The sequence below is a fragment of the Crinia signifera genome, chromosome 2 (assembly GCF_055691185.1).
Source record: "Crinia signifera chromosome 2, ASM5569118v1, whole genome shotgun sequence".
NCBI classification, from domain to species: domain Eukaryota; kingdom Metazoa; phylum Chordata; class Amphibia; order Anura; family Myobatrachidae; genus Crinia; species Crinia signifera.
In genome coordinates, this window is record NC_139218.1 from 118214458 (window position 1) to 118233507 (window position 19050).

The following is a 19050-nucleotide window of genomic DNA, read 5'->3' on the forward strand; positions in this document are numbered from 1 at the left end:
AAGGCAGTGGGAACCCTAGAGACAGTACATAGCCAGTAGCCAGGCACAGAGGGACCTAATTCCTGACCGCACACTACTCCTCATCTACTCCTTAATATAAGGACACTCATAAGGACACACATACCGCTCACTTACACTCCACTTGTAAGTACTTTGTATATAAAATTGAAAAGCCTAATCAAGGGATATGGGACAGAAAAAAGGTTGTGAACCACTGTATTAGATGGTAAATTATACACTTGAAAATTCCAATTAAGGGACACTGAAATAAAGATAATTTAGAACTCCTTTCACTCTTTACTTCTATAATAGAAATGGGGAGGTGTTAAATGTCACAACCTCCTTTTTTGTTTGTTTTACCACTTTGGTGTTCCAGCTTGTAGTTGATACACTTTGATGTCCTTTTCCTTTGTCTTGTTTTTTTTTTTTTTTTTTTACAAGCATGCCCGGAACATCTTATGCAAAGTAATCTATTAGAAGATGAAGGAACCATGCTTAATTTAGCTTGGAATTTCCGACTGTGTTGGACATTTTTACTGCAATATGTAGTACCCTTTTCTGTTACCGCTAGTACTGTAGGTGTGCAATAACATAGGAGCAATGTGATAAGAAACCATAAACTTTCAGATTGGCAAGTTTACAGGACTGTTTATGTCTGGCAACATACAGAATGCTTCCTGTAATACTGAGCACTGTGGTGTATAACATCATTCTCCATAAACGGTAACTTTAGAACTCCCTGTTTCTACAGATATTATTTACAGGCGTTTTTAAGTGGAGTAATATCACTTGTGAATTATACAGTATAACAATTCAAATATTCTTTTATTAGTGTATTTCCATAATGGGTAGATCACTTCACAGTAGATTTGTTGCAAAACTACAAATCTGCACAACTACACGGGATAAAGTATATTACAGTGTTAAGCCCATAATAATTTTATTAAGACAGTAATAATAAAATAAATATGTGGTGAAGATCAAATACACAGTTAAAAACCTTAAAAGTTAACTTAACCCCTTCACTGGCACTCCTGAGAATTTTCCGGGCTATGAGACAGTGCCCAGACTGGCAACCCCGGAAAATCCTTGGGAGTGCCATGGTCTGTGCTCCCTTCTTCCGGGCAGCATCGCTGAGCGCTGAGATCAGCGCTGCGCTCAGCATCATCCGCTGCCCGGCCTAGGCTCCTTTACCCCCAGCTGTGTGTGGCATGACCTTGCTAACATCACACCTCACACAGCCAGGTTGCCGGGGCAGGGCCGGGCAGTGGATGAACTAGTGGCAGCGCGGTGCTGCCCGGCCCCTGCAGACACAGTGGGGTTTTTTTTTTAGGGAGCGCTCCCAGTGGGGAGAGCTCCCTAAAACAAATGCCACTGTAGGGGTTAAATCACTTAAGTCCACCAAACCAAAATGATTTCCTTTATAAACACGCTACTAATTACATTCATTAATGTATAAGTAAAAGTATCCATCCTATGAAGGAATATGGTAGTGCTGTTTTCTCTAAAAGGGAGATAAAATAGACATGTTGTACTGCAATATATTCTAATGGGCTTATTGCTGCTTGGTCTACAGTGGGTAGCAAAATACCTCCATCTTAGTTACAACACATACACAGCAGCATTGATGTTTATAGTTATGCAGTATTATCTAAAGTAGGTTTTATAATGCCAAATATATAGCAATGTGTGCATTACCCAATACCAGGTTATACAACATGTTAGAATCATTTAAAATGTTAACGAATACATGAAAGGAACATGAAAGGAACATCCTTAGCTCTTTCTAATACAGTTCTTCTTTAGGTTTCATGCTCAGTTTATATAAGATCTGATAGCCATCATCCCAAGCATAGATTTGCTTGTCCTTTGGGTTGTACTTCATGCTGGAATGAGAGCCATATCTTTTAGGAAAGTAAACAATTGGGACATTTTCACTGGATATGGTGCCACTGACATCAAAGACACACTGGATACGAGAGCGACTTGGGAGCTTGGTGTTGTACACTACATAAAGGGAGCCACAAACCACAAAAGCACTTTCAGCATTTTCTATCGGACATGGGGTATCCCACATCTGCTCAATACCAAGACTACTTGAATCTAGCTTGGCTAAGCAGATGTTCTTTTCATTGTCCTTTGTAGCATAGATGACCCATAGGCCTTCCTCATCTGCAGCAATATCTATGTAATTGAATTTGGATAGACCATATACTGGTACTTGGTCTTCTATTGGCAAGACGGCGCTGTCAACCACTGTTTTGTTTGCCAAGTTGAATTTTATGACCTGGAAATCATCACCCTGACGGATGTAATAGAGATTGCCTCCATACACAATATGGCCAGTACCAATCCATGGAAAGGGGAGCTTGATCCGTGCTGCTTTACGTGTCGAGGAGGAAAGAGTGAATTCCTTCATACGGGAAAACACAAATACAGTATCATTACCAGATCCATCAAACACATAGACCTTTTCTGAATTTCCAACAGGGTCCTTGGTCCACAGGCCAGCACTGCCCCCATAACGCTTCAGTATTTTCATGGCATTGACTTGGGAAATGGTGTCAGTGCAGTCTACATAGGTAAAAGGATTATAAGATAATAAGTCACATTACATCATGCAATAAGTACAAAAGTAATCAAAGACAGACATAAGCCAGACTGTAATATTAAGGGACTGATATTATAAGGACATAGCGGTTTACTGAATAAGGAAAGCAGATACTGCTCATTACACTACAGAAACAAGGAGTTAAGAGCAATCTATTAACTATTGTTTTTATTGGCTTTACTCCGATTTTGATACATATTCAGTGTATATCTCTGTGACAGATTTTGTTACAATAACCACACTATACTGCTTTCGGCTTCTATAGGCAATAAAATAGTTACTGTATAAGATCATGTGCTCATTAATCCTGAGTATCTCTCTCTTTTAAAAAAAAAAAAGTGTACTATAATATTCCTTAGAACTTAACCAGCAATATTTCTAAATTTCTTTTTATTCTATTTTACAGCTAACGATATACAGTATATGTTCTGCCACACAATCATAAGGTAGTGAACAGTTGTACATTGGGAGTGTCCATGATTTTGAGATGAACCATATGTATACACCAGCTATAGATCATTATTATAACAATATACATAACTAAACATAAACACATTAGAGCTCATTTATAGATGGAACAAATTTTGTTGCATAATATGCTAATTTCCATGCCAAGTATAAAATATGGTTGTATACTTCAGTATATTTATTTATTATTTATTTATTTACAGTTTCTTATATAGCGCAGCAGATTCCGTTGCACTTTACAATAGTAGTATATAGATGTCCTCTCATAATTGTGTTGTACTCTCTGACAATTGAATAGCAGATGCGAGTGTAAAAGCCTAGGCCAAGTACTAAAAGTAAGCAGGTGTGCCAAGAGGGGTGTTAGGTACTAACTATTAGGGCATAGGTCCAGGCTTCCAGACCTGCTGCTGTGGGTGATAGATGTTCCCATTTGGCAGAGAACGTTGCCACTACATGATGGTGGGTATATTTATTCTCCTCTTTATTTTTCTTGCAGGGAACATGGCCATTCATCAAGAATTTGGCCATGCTCTTTCAGTATCTGGGGTTCCTAACATCCCTCAAACTAAGGGCAAGGTCTTGTAACTGGGAGCTTTTTAGATATAGACAAATCATAAGCTACACCTTTTATGATGTGTATGTCATCCAGGTGCTAAATGGTTGATGGACTTTCAACAGCACTACAGTATCTGGCAGGTTGTGACTGACCTCTGGCTGATATTACTTAAATAATTAGCTTCAGTGCCCTAACTATGTGTGCATGAGTGGTGGAATTGCACAGGGCACAGAGGCCACCTGGGTGCAGCACTGTTGCACAGCCCCTGCATCTGACTAGTAGGATATCAGCCAGTATTACTGCTATGGATGATCTGGGCAAACACCATGCAGCCATAAAACCTCTCAGGGCAGTGCCATACTCTCACCTCCGGCGACCTTGTCCACCCGACCCATCCCCTCAGGTGTGATTTCATGATGAGATCCACTCAGGTGACAGAAGCTTCACAACTCACTGCTTTCCTGTCACAGGGCTGTTTAGCTTTGCTACTATATTATACCAAGTCGTGGCAGTCTATTTGCTTTACTTAATTTCCATCTCACCTATTAAATTCTATATAAATTATGTGACTTTTGCTTGTACTTTTTAACTGTCAAGACAATATATTCGCTCTTGTTTAAATAGAACTTTATTATGTCCAGTGGCGGTTTTTACGTATGGACTGCAGGGCTGCAGCCCCTCCAGATAAAATCCGCCACTGTAGTAAAGACAAATGCAGTCTGTGAGACTGCACTGGCTTCAGTGTGACTGGCACTGACTTCCTATTGGAAGTCCGATCTGCCAGTCACCCAAGGCAGTCCCATTGGGAAATGATCCCTCCCTCTGGGATGCCTCTATGGGCTGCTGCATGGCAACCCATAAAATCCAGGGCCTGCACATGCGCAGTACCTACGGCAGTACTGTCCATGTGCTGGTCCCTATATTGTACAGGCTCCGGGACTGTGATTTCACCTCTAGGGCTGTTGCCGAAGCAGTCCATAGAAGCTGGCTACATGAGCAGTACAGAGGTTGGTACTGGGCATGCGCCAGTTCATGTGCCTGTCATCATTGTACAAGCACTGGGAACAATGCAGCGGGGACCAGGAGGAGCAGCGGTGGCAGGGGGGAGCCGGCATCGCAGCCAGCGGTAGCCCCCCCCCCCCCTCCTACCATAAGGTAGGAGCCACCACTGATTATGTCATATTGTATACAAAAATTTAGCATTAGCTTTTACTGACACTGTAAAGCCCCATATTTGTGCTAGGAGAAAGCATTCACAGTGATGTACTCCTAGGGGTAACGTTACTAAGGGGCTATTCAATCTGTGCTGATATTTCCGGCAGGTAGAAATATCGGCACTCGCCTATTCCATGCTGCCATTTCCAACAGCATAGAAGGCTGTCATATTCCAACTGTTGGTAGCGTCCCTAAAAAAGAGGAGATGTTGTCCATCAAAAAGACCTTTTCTCTATTGCATCCTAGAAAATAACAGACGGAATCTGATTGGTTGCTTTGGGAAACATCACCTCTTTTCATTTTAGAAACTTTAGTAAATTTACCCCTAATGTTTGGTAAAACCTCTGGTAAAAATACCACCAGTGCAACTTGAGATATGTCTGACATAGATAAATATATATTTTTTCATTTATATGTTTTCTTTTTCTTTGTAACATGGGCATACAAATGTCTTCAACTGTAAGTGAGCCCCAATACACTATATGAATAGATATATATTAATATGTGATATATAAAGCTAGAAAGAAACGTTTTACAGTAGGTCGGATGGGGTTAATGGAACCCACTTACATGATTTCCGGATGATAGGAGGACTCAGCATCACATCTGGCTCCACAGGGATCTCAGCAGTGGGGCAACCTATTATAACATGAGAGGTAGGTTCCACTAACCCCTGTGAACTTACAGTAGAATACACATGCAGATATTTCTACAAACAGCAAATGCTAATCAGTAGGGACGAGCCGTGCCAAACTGTATTACATGCAACTGTAATATCAAGTTATTTGGGGTCTATTTACTAAGCCCTGGGGAGAGATAAAGTTTCAGAAAATCAGCACCTAACTGCCATGTTACAACAGTCAGTTTTAAAAATGACAGGAGATGTTTGGCTGGTACTTTATCACTATCCAATTTCTCTCTCTCAAGGGCTTATTCATTTGAAATTGAGAATCAGTTAAGCAAATACGGGCCACTACAATGCTGATGAAATTGCAGCCTGTGAATAATAACATTACTAAGGGTGTGTTTAGCTTGACAAGGATTAGTTTGTGGGTCAGCATGTTTGGGAGGGTAGCATGCTGTAATTGTTAGCACATGTTTTGCTTTGCTGAGTCAGCCATGATATTCCTGGCTGCTGAGTAAGATGTTGCTAAACCATTCATTATTTTTTTTCTAAAATATTTATGAAATATTACTGATGGCCACTAATCTTAACTAGCACACTACAGACATGCAAAACATACATCTGCCAATGGGAGTATTGTATGCTACTTTTTTGGCTTTGCAATGCATACAGTAGGTCCCAAATTCATCATAGATATATTGGGAGGTATGGGCAAGCTCCTGTTTTAACAGGGAAGTACAGGATTTGCAGGGCAATATTGGAATATCTGCAGGGAGCAGGGGATGCTTCAGAAGTTGGTTGCGGCACAGGTCAAAATTCAAATAGGGGGGCCATACCAACTGCCAGTGTAAAATGACTCACTGGCATTTTGCATTTACCCCGTACAGGTACAATTACTAACATTGAATGGGTATGAGTGCAGCCATTCGTACCCATTCAATCTAAAACACGGCCGGGACCAAGTGCCGAGCTAATTTACAATCTGTTGAATGCGGCTGATTTGCCATATGTATATACAGCAAGGTCAGCCAAATTTGTCTGGAATGAAAGTATACACCATGGATAGAACATGGCCGTATTGGCTCCATAGTGTTCTATATGATCAACATATATAAAGTCATTGGTCAAATTGGTGAATTCAGATACAAATTTACCAGTATATCCAAATGACAAATGTCATAGACAAATAGATCATATTTTTAAATCATATTTGGCTGAAGCTTGTGCAGATCAGTCAGATCTGTGCAGGCTTTTCAGTGTAAAAAAATAGAATAAATGAATAAATCATAAAAAAAAAAAAACGGCGTGTGCCCCCCCCCCCCGCCCAGCAATAACCAGCCCCGGGCTCATTGAGCCTGTCCTGGTTAAATACCGGGGGGGGGGGGAAGCTGGGGTCCTCCTGTATTTCTATAACCAGCACCAGGCTCATGGCCTGGTCCTAGTTCCCAAAATACGGGGGGAAAAAGCAGTAGAGGTCCCCCATATTTCAGCAACTAGCATTGTGCTCAAACAGCCAGCTGGCTAATAACACATTTTGGGGAACACTTTTTGTACAAGGTCCCCCGGCCAAAGCATGAGCCTGTGGGGAGGTTCCCACCATAGACAACCATGTTAATCTTTAACATAGGTGTCTATGGAGCTGCAAACAGCCAATCGGCCATGGAGCACCCCCAGAGCCTACTCCTGATTGGATGGGGAAGACCTGGTGAATGACATCACCGGGAAATCCCTTAGTTCGGTGGAGGAGCTACAAGTGTAAACACCCTTGCGGCTCCTCAGTCCATATGGTGTCAGGACTGTGTTTTATCACTCGTGGATGACTACTTTGGAATGAAGAGGATGCAATCTACACCAGAGGAGCTGGTGAGTATAATTTATTTTCACAGTTACCCCTATGGATTCTGCGGGAGAAGTGGACACTGTAAGCAAGTATGTATGGGTGATTGTAGCATGTATCAAAGTTTTTCTGGGGGTGTGTGTCATTTATTTGGGCATTGGTTTTGTTGTAGAACTACAATACCCAGCGGGCCCATTAATGTCCCACATGGTGAGACTTGTGTTTCTCCAAGTCCCTGCATGTGGGGAAGGTTTGCTGGGACTTGTAGTTCCACAATAAAAAACTAATGTTTATTAGTCTATTTTGTACACTTTAATGCCATCAGCCCGGTGCCCACTGCCCAGGGGCATTGTGGACAGCCCGGGCTTCAGCCTAGGCCAGGGGTGCCCTGGAGGGGGGGAGCATTTACAGCCAACCTTACTAAATTACCCCACAGTGTCCAGACTCTCCCCTGATACTAGATACTTCAGCATCGGTCTGATTCTGACCTGGATGCAAGGCCGAATCTGATTGCATAACATTTTTTGGGAGGTATAAATCTTAGTAAATAAACCCCCTTGAGGGAGGCTCTGAGTATTTCTCTAGTTCCTTGTAGTGAACATTGCTGGGGATCAACTTGACGGCCATCATGTGACTGTGCAAGCGCTCTTATTGTAATGTGAAGAATTACACATTAAAAAAGTTTCAAGGAAACGCATACCTGTCAGCTTCTCATATTTTTCATTTTTCTTCTTCTTGTTAGTGTGTAGCTCTGTCAGTTTCTCATCTATGTCCACACATGGTGGTGCCGGATTCTGAGTCTCCAGGTAGTCCACCTCCCTCTCTAGCCGGTCAACCCGAATATTAGTGTTCTCCATCTCATTCCTCACGGTGTCTCGTTCCTTTTCTATGTTTTCCAGCATTTTCAACACTTGATTCTTGAAATCCCGAAGTTCTGAGCTGTAGCGATTGCTGTTATCATGCCATTGTGAAATTCTTTCCTGCAGACAAACGTTGTATTAGTCAGAACTAAGCTTGTGTGTTTACCATGGTATCCAGATGTTAGGTGGACAGTAATTCAACATCATATAGTCGATTTGGCAATTGTTGACACATGAAAAGGTCAACATGAGATTTTTAAAAAATATATATATTTCTTTCACTCTTAAATAAATTACCATCCACATAGGGCACCTGGCCTTAGGCATAGAGAGTGAAGCTGTAAAACTTGGGATCTATGTGCTGAAATCCATAAATTGACACAAAAAAAAGTTAAATAACAAAAACAAAACATCATGCCAATTGTTTCATGTGTCGATCATTTCCATGATGACATTTTGTCTGTCTATGTCAACCTTCAGCCTGTTGACCTTTTGGGATTGACCTAGACACGGTCAACCCCATGATCTACATCCCTTAAAACAACCCTTATTATTACTAGGGGGAATTAGGAGCAGGACTTACCACATGGGGGGAAAACTATGCCATAAGTCTGCAGTTTCCATGCACAGTAAACACTGGGATCACAAATGGATTCTGCCCAGATTGCAGGAATCTCTCCTGCTAAATACAGAGGGGGTATCTAATTCAAATATCAGGATTTTTCCCAATGTTTTGCCAGTTTTTTTTTTCGTTTTATGGGTTATCCAATTAGGTCTCCTGTAAAAATAAAATTCAATGCGAAAACACACAGGCTCAGTGTGGTTTCACCACCAAAGCTCTGAAAAGCTGGTACTTTTAAAGAAAAGTTTGCACTGCACTCCACCTGGGGGAAGGGAGGGGATGGCTGAGGGGGGGTTAGGGGGATAACCTGGCAGGATTGAGGGGGGAGGAGTTGGGTATGTGGAGTTAGGTAGGTTGGGGGTGGAAAATTGAGAAGGGGAAGGGAAGAGAGGGTGATGGGGGCATGGGGGTGAAGCATGTGGGGGTAGCGCAGTGTTACTCTGGGGGGACCTCAAGAGGTCTAAGTTGATCTTTTAGGGATCCTTTTTTGCCATAGGTTCCTCACCTGGGGCCTTATTTTGGTTCACTCTTTCTGACAAAATCCTTCTTAGATGGACAAAACCATGTGCACTGCAGGGGGGCAGATGTAAAATGTGCAGAGAGAATTAGATTTGGGTGAGTTATTTTGTTTCTGTGAAGGGAAAATACTGGCTGCTTTATTTTTACACTGCAATATAGATCTCACTTTGAAGTAAAACCCCACCCAAATCTAATTATATCTGCACACGTTACATCTGCCCCACCTGCAGTACACATGGTTTTGCCCATCTAAGAAGGATTTTGTCAGAAAGAGTGAACTAAAATAAGGCCCCTGGAACCTATGGTTTCTTGAGGTCCCCCCCCCCCCCAGAGTAACACTGCACTGACCCTCCTGAAAAGCTGGTGCTTCTCTGGGACTTTGCTTTGCCTGCCTCAGGCAGGTGAACAAAATCCCTGATAATCCGTGGCTCGTGCCAATTTATTGGGGCTACTAGCAAAGCAATAACCAACAATCAGTGATCGCCCGTATTGATACCCCCCATTGTCTGCTCCTAAAGCTCCATATATAATCAATGATTTCCCTTGACTTCCTGGCCAAACAAAATACTGCATTACACTGACCAATATAGAATACGATATTGTTCAGTTACGTCATTGCATCCCCACTCCATACATGCAGTCTTTGAAAACGTTGAGCTATATGTACAGACTATGGAGGACATTGTTAACGGCACGTGGGAGCAGGTTAATGATATCATTTAGAAGGGTCAAAATGAGCGATATCATTTGTAATATAACTAATGTGTATGGGGCTTAAGGCTGTGAGGTAAAATTCACCACCCTCTGGGGCTTAGTGTGCTGTATTCCCACAGCTTTTTGAATTCAGCAACGCAATCACAGCTTGATTCAGGCCTGATTGGAAGTGGCTGAGTTCAGCCCCGTTCCGATGGTGGTGGGTCTGCGTATGCGCATATTTGCACATGTGCAGACACATGCCTTTGGCAAGTAAGGGCTGTAACAGGGGAATTCCCAATGTATTATGGGCATCCCCATGAAATGGCCCATGGGAATGTAGGCGTGGCATTCCTTGCTCGGGGCGGGCGACTGATGTCACATGTTGTCAGCACACGCCCCCCAATCGGCGAACAGTGGGCAAGGTTAAAGTCAGTTCAGACCTTATCTGCATGCTACAGAGGAAATTCGGAACGGGGGGGGGGGGGGTTCGTCGGGGTGGCACCTACGCGAATATACACTGCCTAGAGAGCAGGTCTGAATCAGGCAGTCAGTTAGCTGTGGGATAAATTTCATGCTCTATTAATTAATTAATTGCTCTCTACCTAGACTTTTTTATTTGTATACTAACAGCTTCACACTATTGCATAAAGATAACGTGTAGAAATAGAGAGGTTTTTTTATTGTTATAATGTGCAACTCTTAAGAATCTGACTTATACAGTAGATACATAAATTTAGCTCAGCAGCTGTGTGGAAGTTGGCCTTGGATAAATTGCGTGATGAACATAATGATCTTTGATGTGGCTGCAAACATTTTGTCTCTTTGAAATGCATTAAAAGGGCAGATAAAGAAGAAGAAAAGGTCATTCACACAGACAGCCTGCAGGGTGGCAAGATCAAGAGTAACTTCTTGAACAAAAGAGTAAAATCTTTTCTGTGGTGCATAGAAAGTGAAATACACAAACTATTTCTGAAAATTAATAGCAAAAAGGTAAAACTTTGATGATTCTTTTGAATAAATGTTTTTCTAATAGCTTTTGTTTAATGCTAATATTGAATATAGTGGCTGATGCAGAGAGGAGGATATGCCGGTGTGCGTAATGCATGCTACAGAAGTTAGTCATATCTCCATATGAAACCCCACAGAGGGAGAATAAAATCGGTGGCATGTTCAGCTTGCCACCGAGCCCGCAAGGGGTTTGAATGCGCTCATCCACCTTTCAGGTTCCTGACAGTCGGGATTCCAATGTCGGAGAAACCACCGTTGGATTTCCGAAAGTCAGTTATAGCATACCGAGTATAAAAGTAATGTTAATGAACATTGATGGCAGTTACCACACAAAGAGTACATATAGGCCCAGTCAGCTCACAAACATACGTACAGCTTTGCATGTAGCCGAGAACGCACTTTAGTTACATGGACATAAAGAGGGAGTAATTGCAGTTGATTTTGCATGCAGATACCCATACATTGTATACTAATACCCCTTTTATACCAAAATGCTGGGTCGCACCCGGGTTTTGGACCCAGCTTCAAGCCGGGTGCGACCCAGCGTTTGGTCCCTTTCACACCAGCGTCCCCCCCCCCACCGGGACCCGGCCTGCTGCGCTGGGGGCAAGCCCAGCACTACGGTAATCTGTTGGGCTGCCCCCCGTGCACCCCCAGTCCTTGTCCGGGAGGTGAATGGATGCCGCACACATCCATTCACCACCACCGCTTATGTCTGCAGAGTATAGCAGACAGCAGCTCAGACTGTGTGCGCCCCCCATCCAACCTGCTGATGCTGTGGTCCGCAGGTTGTACATCGCCCATTGATGTAAATGGGAGCCGAGTCGGATGACCCGGCATACCCATTTACACCGCCCTCTACCCAGGTCCTAGCCTTGTTCTACCCAGGTCAGGACCTGGGTAGAATTCCTGTGTAAAGGGACACGGCGTGTCCCATATACACTGCGCTGACCCGGGTCTGACCCGCCGAAGACCTAGGGTTTTGCGGCGGTGTAAAAGGGGTATAATTCTGCTCACAGATCAACTTTTCAAAGAGGTGTTATTTCTCTTTACACAATCTCATTATTACTCATCTTTGAGAATAGTATTCAGGTGGAATACTCATTTCTGGCCAAAAAAACATTGGGCACGGCCTACTAGCAAGTGGTATATTTGGTTTCTTAGGTAGCTTAATTTTTGATCATTGCCTTAACAATATATTAATATTAATAGATATGCATCTAATGCAGTGGCTTGCAAAAGATCCCAGACCACTAGAGTGTTTATGTTACAAATAAAGGCTAGATTGTTCTAGACAGTATTATTTTTTTATTGTGAACTCTTAGGCTATTACATTTTTGGGGGCTGCAGATAATTTTCCAAAATTGAAAACTGAAAAATGTTGGATGCATAAGTAATCAATCAATCAAAGAGCCTGATTCAGAGTTGATCGCAAAAGCAAAATCTTACGCAAAGCCATGTGCACTGCAGGTGGGGAAAATGTAAGATGTGCAGAGAGAGTTAGATTTGGGTGGGGCGTGTTCAAACTGAAATGTCAATTGCAGTGTAAAACTAAAGCAGCCAGTATTTACCCTGCACAATAACTCACCCAAATCTAACTCTCTCTGCACATTTGCCCTAACTGGGTTTTGCACAGTTGAGAACGATTTTGCATTTGCGATCAACTTGGAAACAGGCCCTAAATCTTATCCCACATTTTATAGTAGCTGGGTTCAACTGAATGTTTTTCAGGCAAACTCCAGATGTGCTTTGATGTGGTTTTTCTTAGTAACGACTTATTTCTAGCCACCCCCTACCCAGGCAGTTGTATGCAGAGCTTTTGATGTTATTGCCTTGTCACCTTCACTCCAATCTCAGCCAATTTGCTCCTTTAAGGTAATAGCTGGTCTTAATGTGGCTTCCCTTACAGCCTTCATCTTGATCTGATGATGAGTGTTAAGGTGCCCATACACTGGTGCGATTTGGCCTCTCACTTGATTCAGATGGAATGGGCCAATAAATCAGGTGAAAAGTGGCCTACATGCAGCACATAGCATAAATCGGATGGAGAGCATCAGGTGCATATTGCAGGTGCTTTTTAGCACCTGCGATATATATCACATCTGATCTTCCTTGAACTACCTGGCAGCTCCCCAGAAGTCCTTTCACATGTTATTTATTGCATATACAAATGGCGCATCAAGTGCCAAGTCGGATGAAGGACTCCTGGGGAGCTGCCAGGGAAGTTCAAGGGGAAACTGGTCCAACTTGTGCCTCAGAGAAGTCGGACCAGTGTATGGGGGCCTTTCCGATGCCGGCCTTGGCTAGGCAGTGCCTGAGTGGTATGATGAAGCTTCCATTGAATATAACCAAGAACTTAGATAGATAGTTTATTATGTAGCCTTAACCAATCTTGTGCATTTCTACAACTTTAGCTTTCATTTTCTTAGAATGATCTTTGTTTCCACAGATTCAATATGGTCATTGTTATTTAAATGAAGGGAACTTATATCTGTCAAAGCTGGCCATTTTTAATGAGACACAGGTAGAGGTTTATTGGCAGACATTTATTAAGGTAATACAAATCAGCTGTGTAAACTTGTAACTTCCACAGCACAACATTTAGTAGTTTTTGTTTTGTTTTTAAATTTGCAGACGAATGTTATTTACCAAGATGGGAGTTCTACTGATTTTAGATAGGATGTTGCTACGGGCAACCAATCAACATCTACTTCTTATTTTTTTTGTACCTTCTAGAGCAGGCTTTCCCAACCACGGTCCTCAAGGCACACCAACAGTGCAGGTTTTAGTGATATCCAGGCTTCAGCACAGATGGTTTAATCAGAATCACTCAGGTACTGTTTAAGTCACCTGTGCTAAAGCCTGGATATCACTAAAACCTGCACTGTTGGTGTGCCTTGAGGACCGTGGTTGGGAAAGCCTGTTCTAGAGGATAATAGAATCTGATTGGTAGCCCATAGCAACATTCCATCTGACATATAACTCCCATCTTAGTAAATAAACCTTTATAGGTTTACAGTCTACAGGTCAGCAGTACAAATACTGTCTCGAACAATCTGTGTATCAATTATAATGCAGGGTTATATTACTTTTTAGGGGTCTGAATACTTTTACAAGCCACAGTTTGATACTTATACAGTACAGAATGGACATAATTACATCACTTATGTACCCTGAAGTACTGAAATTTACACAACTGTTATTTACACAACCATAAGGATAACCCAGACATTAAATATGTCTGGTTTTAGTAAATATCTGTTCAGATTCTAGCACCATATGTTATCCTCATAAGGATTCTATAGCTAACTACAACAGAGCTCAGTTGTGCTCTACATGCTCCAGTATAAAAACATATAGTATATGCATTTAAATGAATGTATAGAAAGGACAATCCAGTAACTCTCTCTCCACCCCACCCCACTCCCCTTACCCCCACCTAACCACAAGTGCAAGTTCCTCTTTGTAATCGCATTTGACAAATGCTGACACAGTGTCATTAAACACAGTGTCAGCAGGTAACTAGCCTAAGAAAGTGGAGTACAGGAGAGCACAGGAGCCTAAAGCTGGTAATAATGTACAATGTCATGGATTATAAAATTAGCTGAAATCAACAAATGGATGGATTCTAATAACTGGATAGATAAAGTAGTGAATTTAAGCAGAATGTTAGTCTTAAAGCTTTTCACAAAGTTCTATTGACAGATAGATAGATAGATAGATAGATAGATAGATAGATAGATAGATAGATAGATAGATAGATAGATAGATAGATAGATTTCAAATAAAACTGTAGGTGGATATTTTGGATGTTTGTTTTCTTTTAACTAGCTAAATAGGATTAGATTGTAAGCTCTTAATACCACATTACTCTGTACATTGCAATTAAAGGCGTTTGTACAGTAAGCTTGCATTGAAAGCTCAGCAAGAGTTTGTTTCCTTTAATTAGTTATTAGTATATTAAAGATAAGCTATAAGTGTAAAACGTGTTTAAAATTCAGATTTTCTACCTTTATTCCATAAAATAATATGATATTTCTATAAATAGTTTTGGAATAGACTCACTTACCTCTAAAACTCCCATCCTTGATTGCATATACTCCACAAATGCTGTCTGAACTTGAGAATTAACTACGGTGGCAAAAGAAAGAAGGATGCAGGCCACAATACAAGCCATCTTTGGCTCCCGTCGTGGCTGATTTGTAAGAGATTCTTATTCCAAACCAATTGTTAAAAGACTTTGGGCAGAGTTTTGCTCTCATGCACTGTGTCCAGCTCACGGCTGTGGAATGCCTGGCTACTTTTCCTTGTGGGAGGGATTTCCAAACAGCTTCATTCTCCTGAGTTTATTAAATCCAGATGTAAGACAATTGCAATGCCAAGTACTCTCAGCAACCCCTTCATTACCAACGATCCAAACTACTGTACATATAGTTAAAATATCACTTTTTAGCCAGTGCAGATGTCTTATCCTGTAGCTTTTACTATTATATTTATTTATTTACAGTTTCTTATATAGCGCAGCATATTCTGTTGCGCTTTACATTTGGAAACTGTTACACCTATACATACCTCCCCGCTTCACAGTTTTTTTAATCAGTAAATTGAATGTGTTAAGCTGAGTATACACTAGACCAGTGGTTCCCAAACTGTGTGCCGTGGCTCCCTGGGGTGCCTCGGGACACATGCAGTGGTGCCCTGGGTTGGTGGTCCAGGACCAATTCAAATTATTAATGGTTAATTATTTATGAGCAAAACCGGTGCTGGTGGCTGTCAATCATAAAATGTGTACAAACAGAAGCAAATCCTGCCCTTTACCACATAACTGACCCTAAGAATCACATATAAACTCAATCTAATAATTTATTTGGGGGCCTAGGGGTGCCGTGAAAAAAATTCTGATACTCTAGGGTGCCGTGAATCAAAAAAGATTGGGAACCTCTGCACTAGACAATGGGGGGAATGTGCCTATATTATTCGTAGGCAGTCGTATGCAAATATGACTGCCTACACGTATTTTCGGCATTTACTATGCCGAAAATACGACAATTCATATTCGTATTCATGGCACATTTGTACTCGTATTTACAAATGTATACACCATCGACAGAATACGAGTAGGAATCACCATTTTGCCGCAATATGGCTGCTAATTGCCGTGAAAATACACCTGGAAAATACAACTCATTTTCCAGGTGTATTTGATGTACTTGACCCCACTTGACTTTTCGGTCAGGATCAATTAGCAGCTCCCTCCATAGGCAGCAATGTTAATAATGTAACATTGCTGCCTATGGTGGGAACAGATCATAGACGCCCATGTTATTTTCATAGTAACCAGCCCGGGGCTGGTTACACCTGTGTAGGGGACCCCACGCCGCTTTTTTATTTTCATTTTTTTTACAATGCAGCTTGCATGGATCTGACTCGTATTTGTATTAAGCGGCCATTGGCCAAATACGATTCAGTAAATATGGCAGATTAGCAATTCTGCTCTATTTATGTTTCATATTTTGGTGAAAAATACGACCGATGGCGGTCGTATTCATATTCTTAGTAAATTTCCCCCAATATGTTGTCTGATCTGGCAGATGAACGAAGTGTGTAGCCGCTATGTCACTGACAATGTGCACTCTCACTCTGATGCTTTGCTAGCAAGCACGTTGTCGAATGCAGCATGGCTGCTGCCGTCACATCATCACAGTCAGCACTGGCAAGTGTGTATGCACTTTGCCGATGCCAGGTCCCATCATTGCCAAGTCACTGGGTACCCAGTTTTAGACATTCAAAATTTTGTAAGACCTGATTTGCTTTATATAATATGTGGGAGATTTATTGTAGAGTAGAGCTGCGTAACTTGGAATCCACAAGCTGGCAATCAGAATCTGTCAAATATCCAATACACTGAAACAGAAGCCACGTCTTTTGTATCTAGTGTTATGGTGCAGTAACAACTTGACATCCACTTAAGGGTAGAAAGATTGAGCACCACTATGTTAGAGCTATTTTACTTTAGCTTCCCTGATCTACTGTAGCCAGGTAGCAGTACTTGTTTTCTTCTTGCTGCCAAGGAACGGCAAACAGAATACTTTTTCCAATTTTATCTACAGAATCAGCTTAAAACATGGAGTTTACTGGCATAGGCGAATCTAGAAATATGGGAATGGTTGGTTCCAGATCCAAATACCCAAGTAAGATGGACCCTTTCATGACAAAAAAGAGATGTGGCCTCATGGATCGAAGGGTGGCGTCACAAAAAGAGGTGTGGTATTACACATTAGGACACACTATAATGCCCATTACACATTTTAGCAAACTCTGTAATACCCATTACACAGAAAGCCGCACGCTGTAATGTCAATTACACATAAGGCCACACACCGTAATGCCAATTATACATTGTCCCACACATCACTATGCACATTACATACTATATAACAACCACAAAGCCCATTACATATTTGACACATAAGTGCAGCTTACTTACATGTTCATTGCTAGGGGTTTCTTGCTTGATGCCAGGGGCTTCATGCTTGTTGCCAAGGAAATTGCTCGCTGTAAAGGGGGGGATTGCTCATTGCCAAGGGGGAATACATGCTCATTGCCAAGCGGGAGTAAAATTCCTCATTGCCAAGGGGGAGTGAGACTGACAGCCGCTGGGCGCACACAATTTAAAGAAATGACAGCTGTGTAGAGAGAGCTGCATGCTGCCCGACTGTATAGTCTAAGCAGGTCCGTCGATATTCTCAATTCTCCCATTGGACCGCAAACCAATTGTGGTCTGGCAGCCAATCAGGAGTGGAATTGGTAGTATTGGTGGCTGTTCCTGATTGGCTGGCAGTCCACGAGCTCCTATTGGCTCACAGTTCAGCGGACAATTGAAAATATCGATGGACCTGCTTAGACTATACGGCCAGGCAGTGCACAGCTCTCTGCCTGGCTGTCATTTCTATAAATTGTGTGCGGCCGGCAGTCTAATAGGTGGTCAACAAATCTCAAATTACATAAAAATTCATCACAACAGTTAAAAATTAAAAAAACTTTTTGGTTCATGGCCTAATCGATCCATATTCAGTTTTATTAACATATTTTATGGTGTATTTAAAAATGTGAATGTTCTTCATTCATAAAATCGCTTCCTACTTAGTTCTATATAGGCGTTCCAAATGGCAATATTTACAAAAGATAATTTTATTTTAGCAATGCTAAATGCATTTGGTAACATGTAGTGTAGGGGGCGGTAACATCCTCTACACTAAATCGGTGGCTAAACCAATATTCATGAGAATGCAGCCGATCAGTTTACTGGAATACAGACCACTGAAGAACTCTGATCAGGACTGTAACTAGAGGTGTGTGAGCAGCTCACCACACAGAGCGCAGTCCTGTGGGACAATTACCCACGGCCCATGAATCTGTCTAGCAAGGTGCCTGGAATTGCACTCTGCAGTCAGAACCGCTACTGCAGAGCCAGCCAGATGCATATACAGTATCTTCTACAGAGCTCCTTCCCCTGTGCAAACTCTGGATGCATTGGGCAGTTCTCTATTCTGGTGCTGGAAGCCTGGCCTCTCCACAAACTATATTGTGCTTGTGGGATATGGCCAACACAGGCACAGGGCGAATGAGGGCCTTAAACCTCTGAGTGCCAACATCTCTGTGAGAGATGTACAAAATAGCCACATTGCTCACATTTGTTATATAAATTAGAATGAAAAATGTTGTGTAAAAATAGATGCTATTTCCTATAGAAGGTAAATATTACAGGTCACTAGAATGAATAGAAAAAAAAAACACATGGTGCAGATGCACACTCCATATTATTAATCCATAATAAAGGTTCTTGGTATATTAATTGGCCAATAAATATTTGCCCACCAACCAGCTTCACGGTGACCTAATTTCTGGTGGGTCCCTAATACTAAGTTTGAATCTGGGGCATGGAACCCCAAAAAGGCCGGCATAAGCCAGTCACCCCAGGGCAGCACACAAGTGAAAAACTAAGCTATAAGTGTATTAATAAGAAAGAAGCA

At 41.8% G+C, this 19050-nt stretch overlaps 1 protein-coding gene across 2 annotated transcripts; it reads right to left on the minus strand.

Moving 5' to 3' along the window:
* Positions 1 to 806: 806 nt before the first annotated feature.
* OLFML3 (olfactomedin like 3) lies at positions 807 to 15324 on the minus strand. Of its 2 annotated transcripts, XM_083172755.1 has the most exons (4): positions 15087 to 15324; positions 8013 to 8292; positions 5421 to 5489; positions 807 to 2574 (listed from the first exon to the last, which is right to left on the minus strand). In XM_083172755.1, the coding sequence occupies exons 1-4, from the start codon at positions 15192 to 15194 to the stop codon at positions 1787 to 1789; spliced, it is 1245 nt and encodes a 414-aa protein (XP_083028881.1). In that variant the 5' UTR covers positions 15195 to 15324; the 3' UTR covers positions 807 to 1786. The 2 variants fall into 2 exon arrangements, with proteins under 2 accessions (XP_083028881.1, XP_083028882.1); XM_083172756.1 differs by lacking the exon at positions 5421 to 5489 and having other exon boundaries at positions 15087 to 15323.
* Positions 15325 to 19050: the final 3726 nt, after the last annotated feature.

Coding starts and splice junctions, on each gene's coding strand:
- OLFML3 (XM_083172755.1), bottom strand. CDS start 15,194: ATGGCTTGTATTGTGGCCTGCATCCTTCTTTCTTTTGCCACCGTAGTT. Junction 8,293..15,086: donor CAAGGATGGGAGTTTTAGAG/GTAAGTGAGTCT, acceptor GTTTGTCTGCAG/GAAAGAATTTCACAATGGCA. Junction 2,575..5,420: donor TCCTATCATCCGGAAATCAT/GTAAGTGGGTTC, acceptor TTACCTATGTAG/ACTGCACTGACACCATTTCC.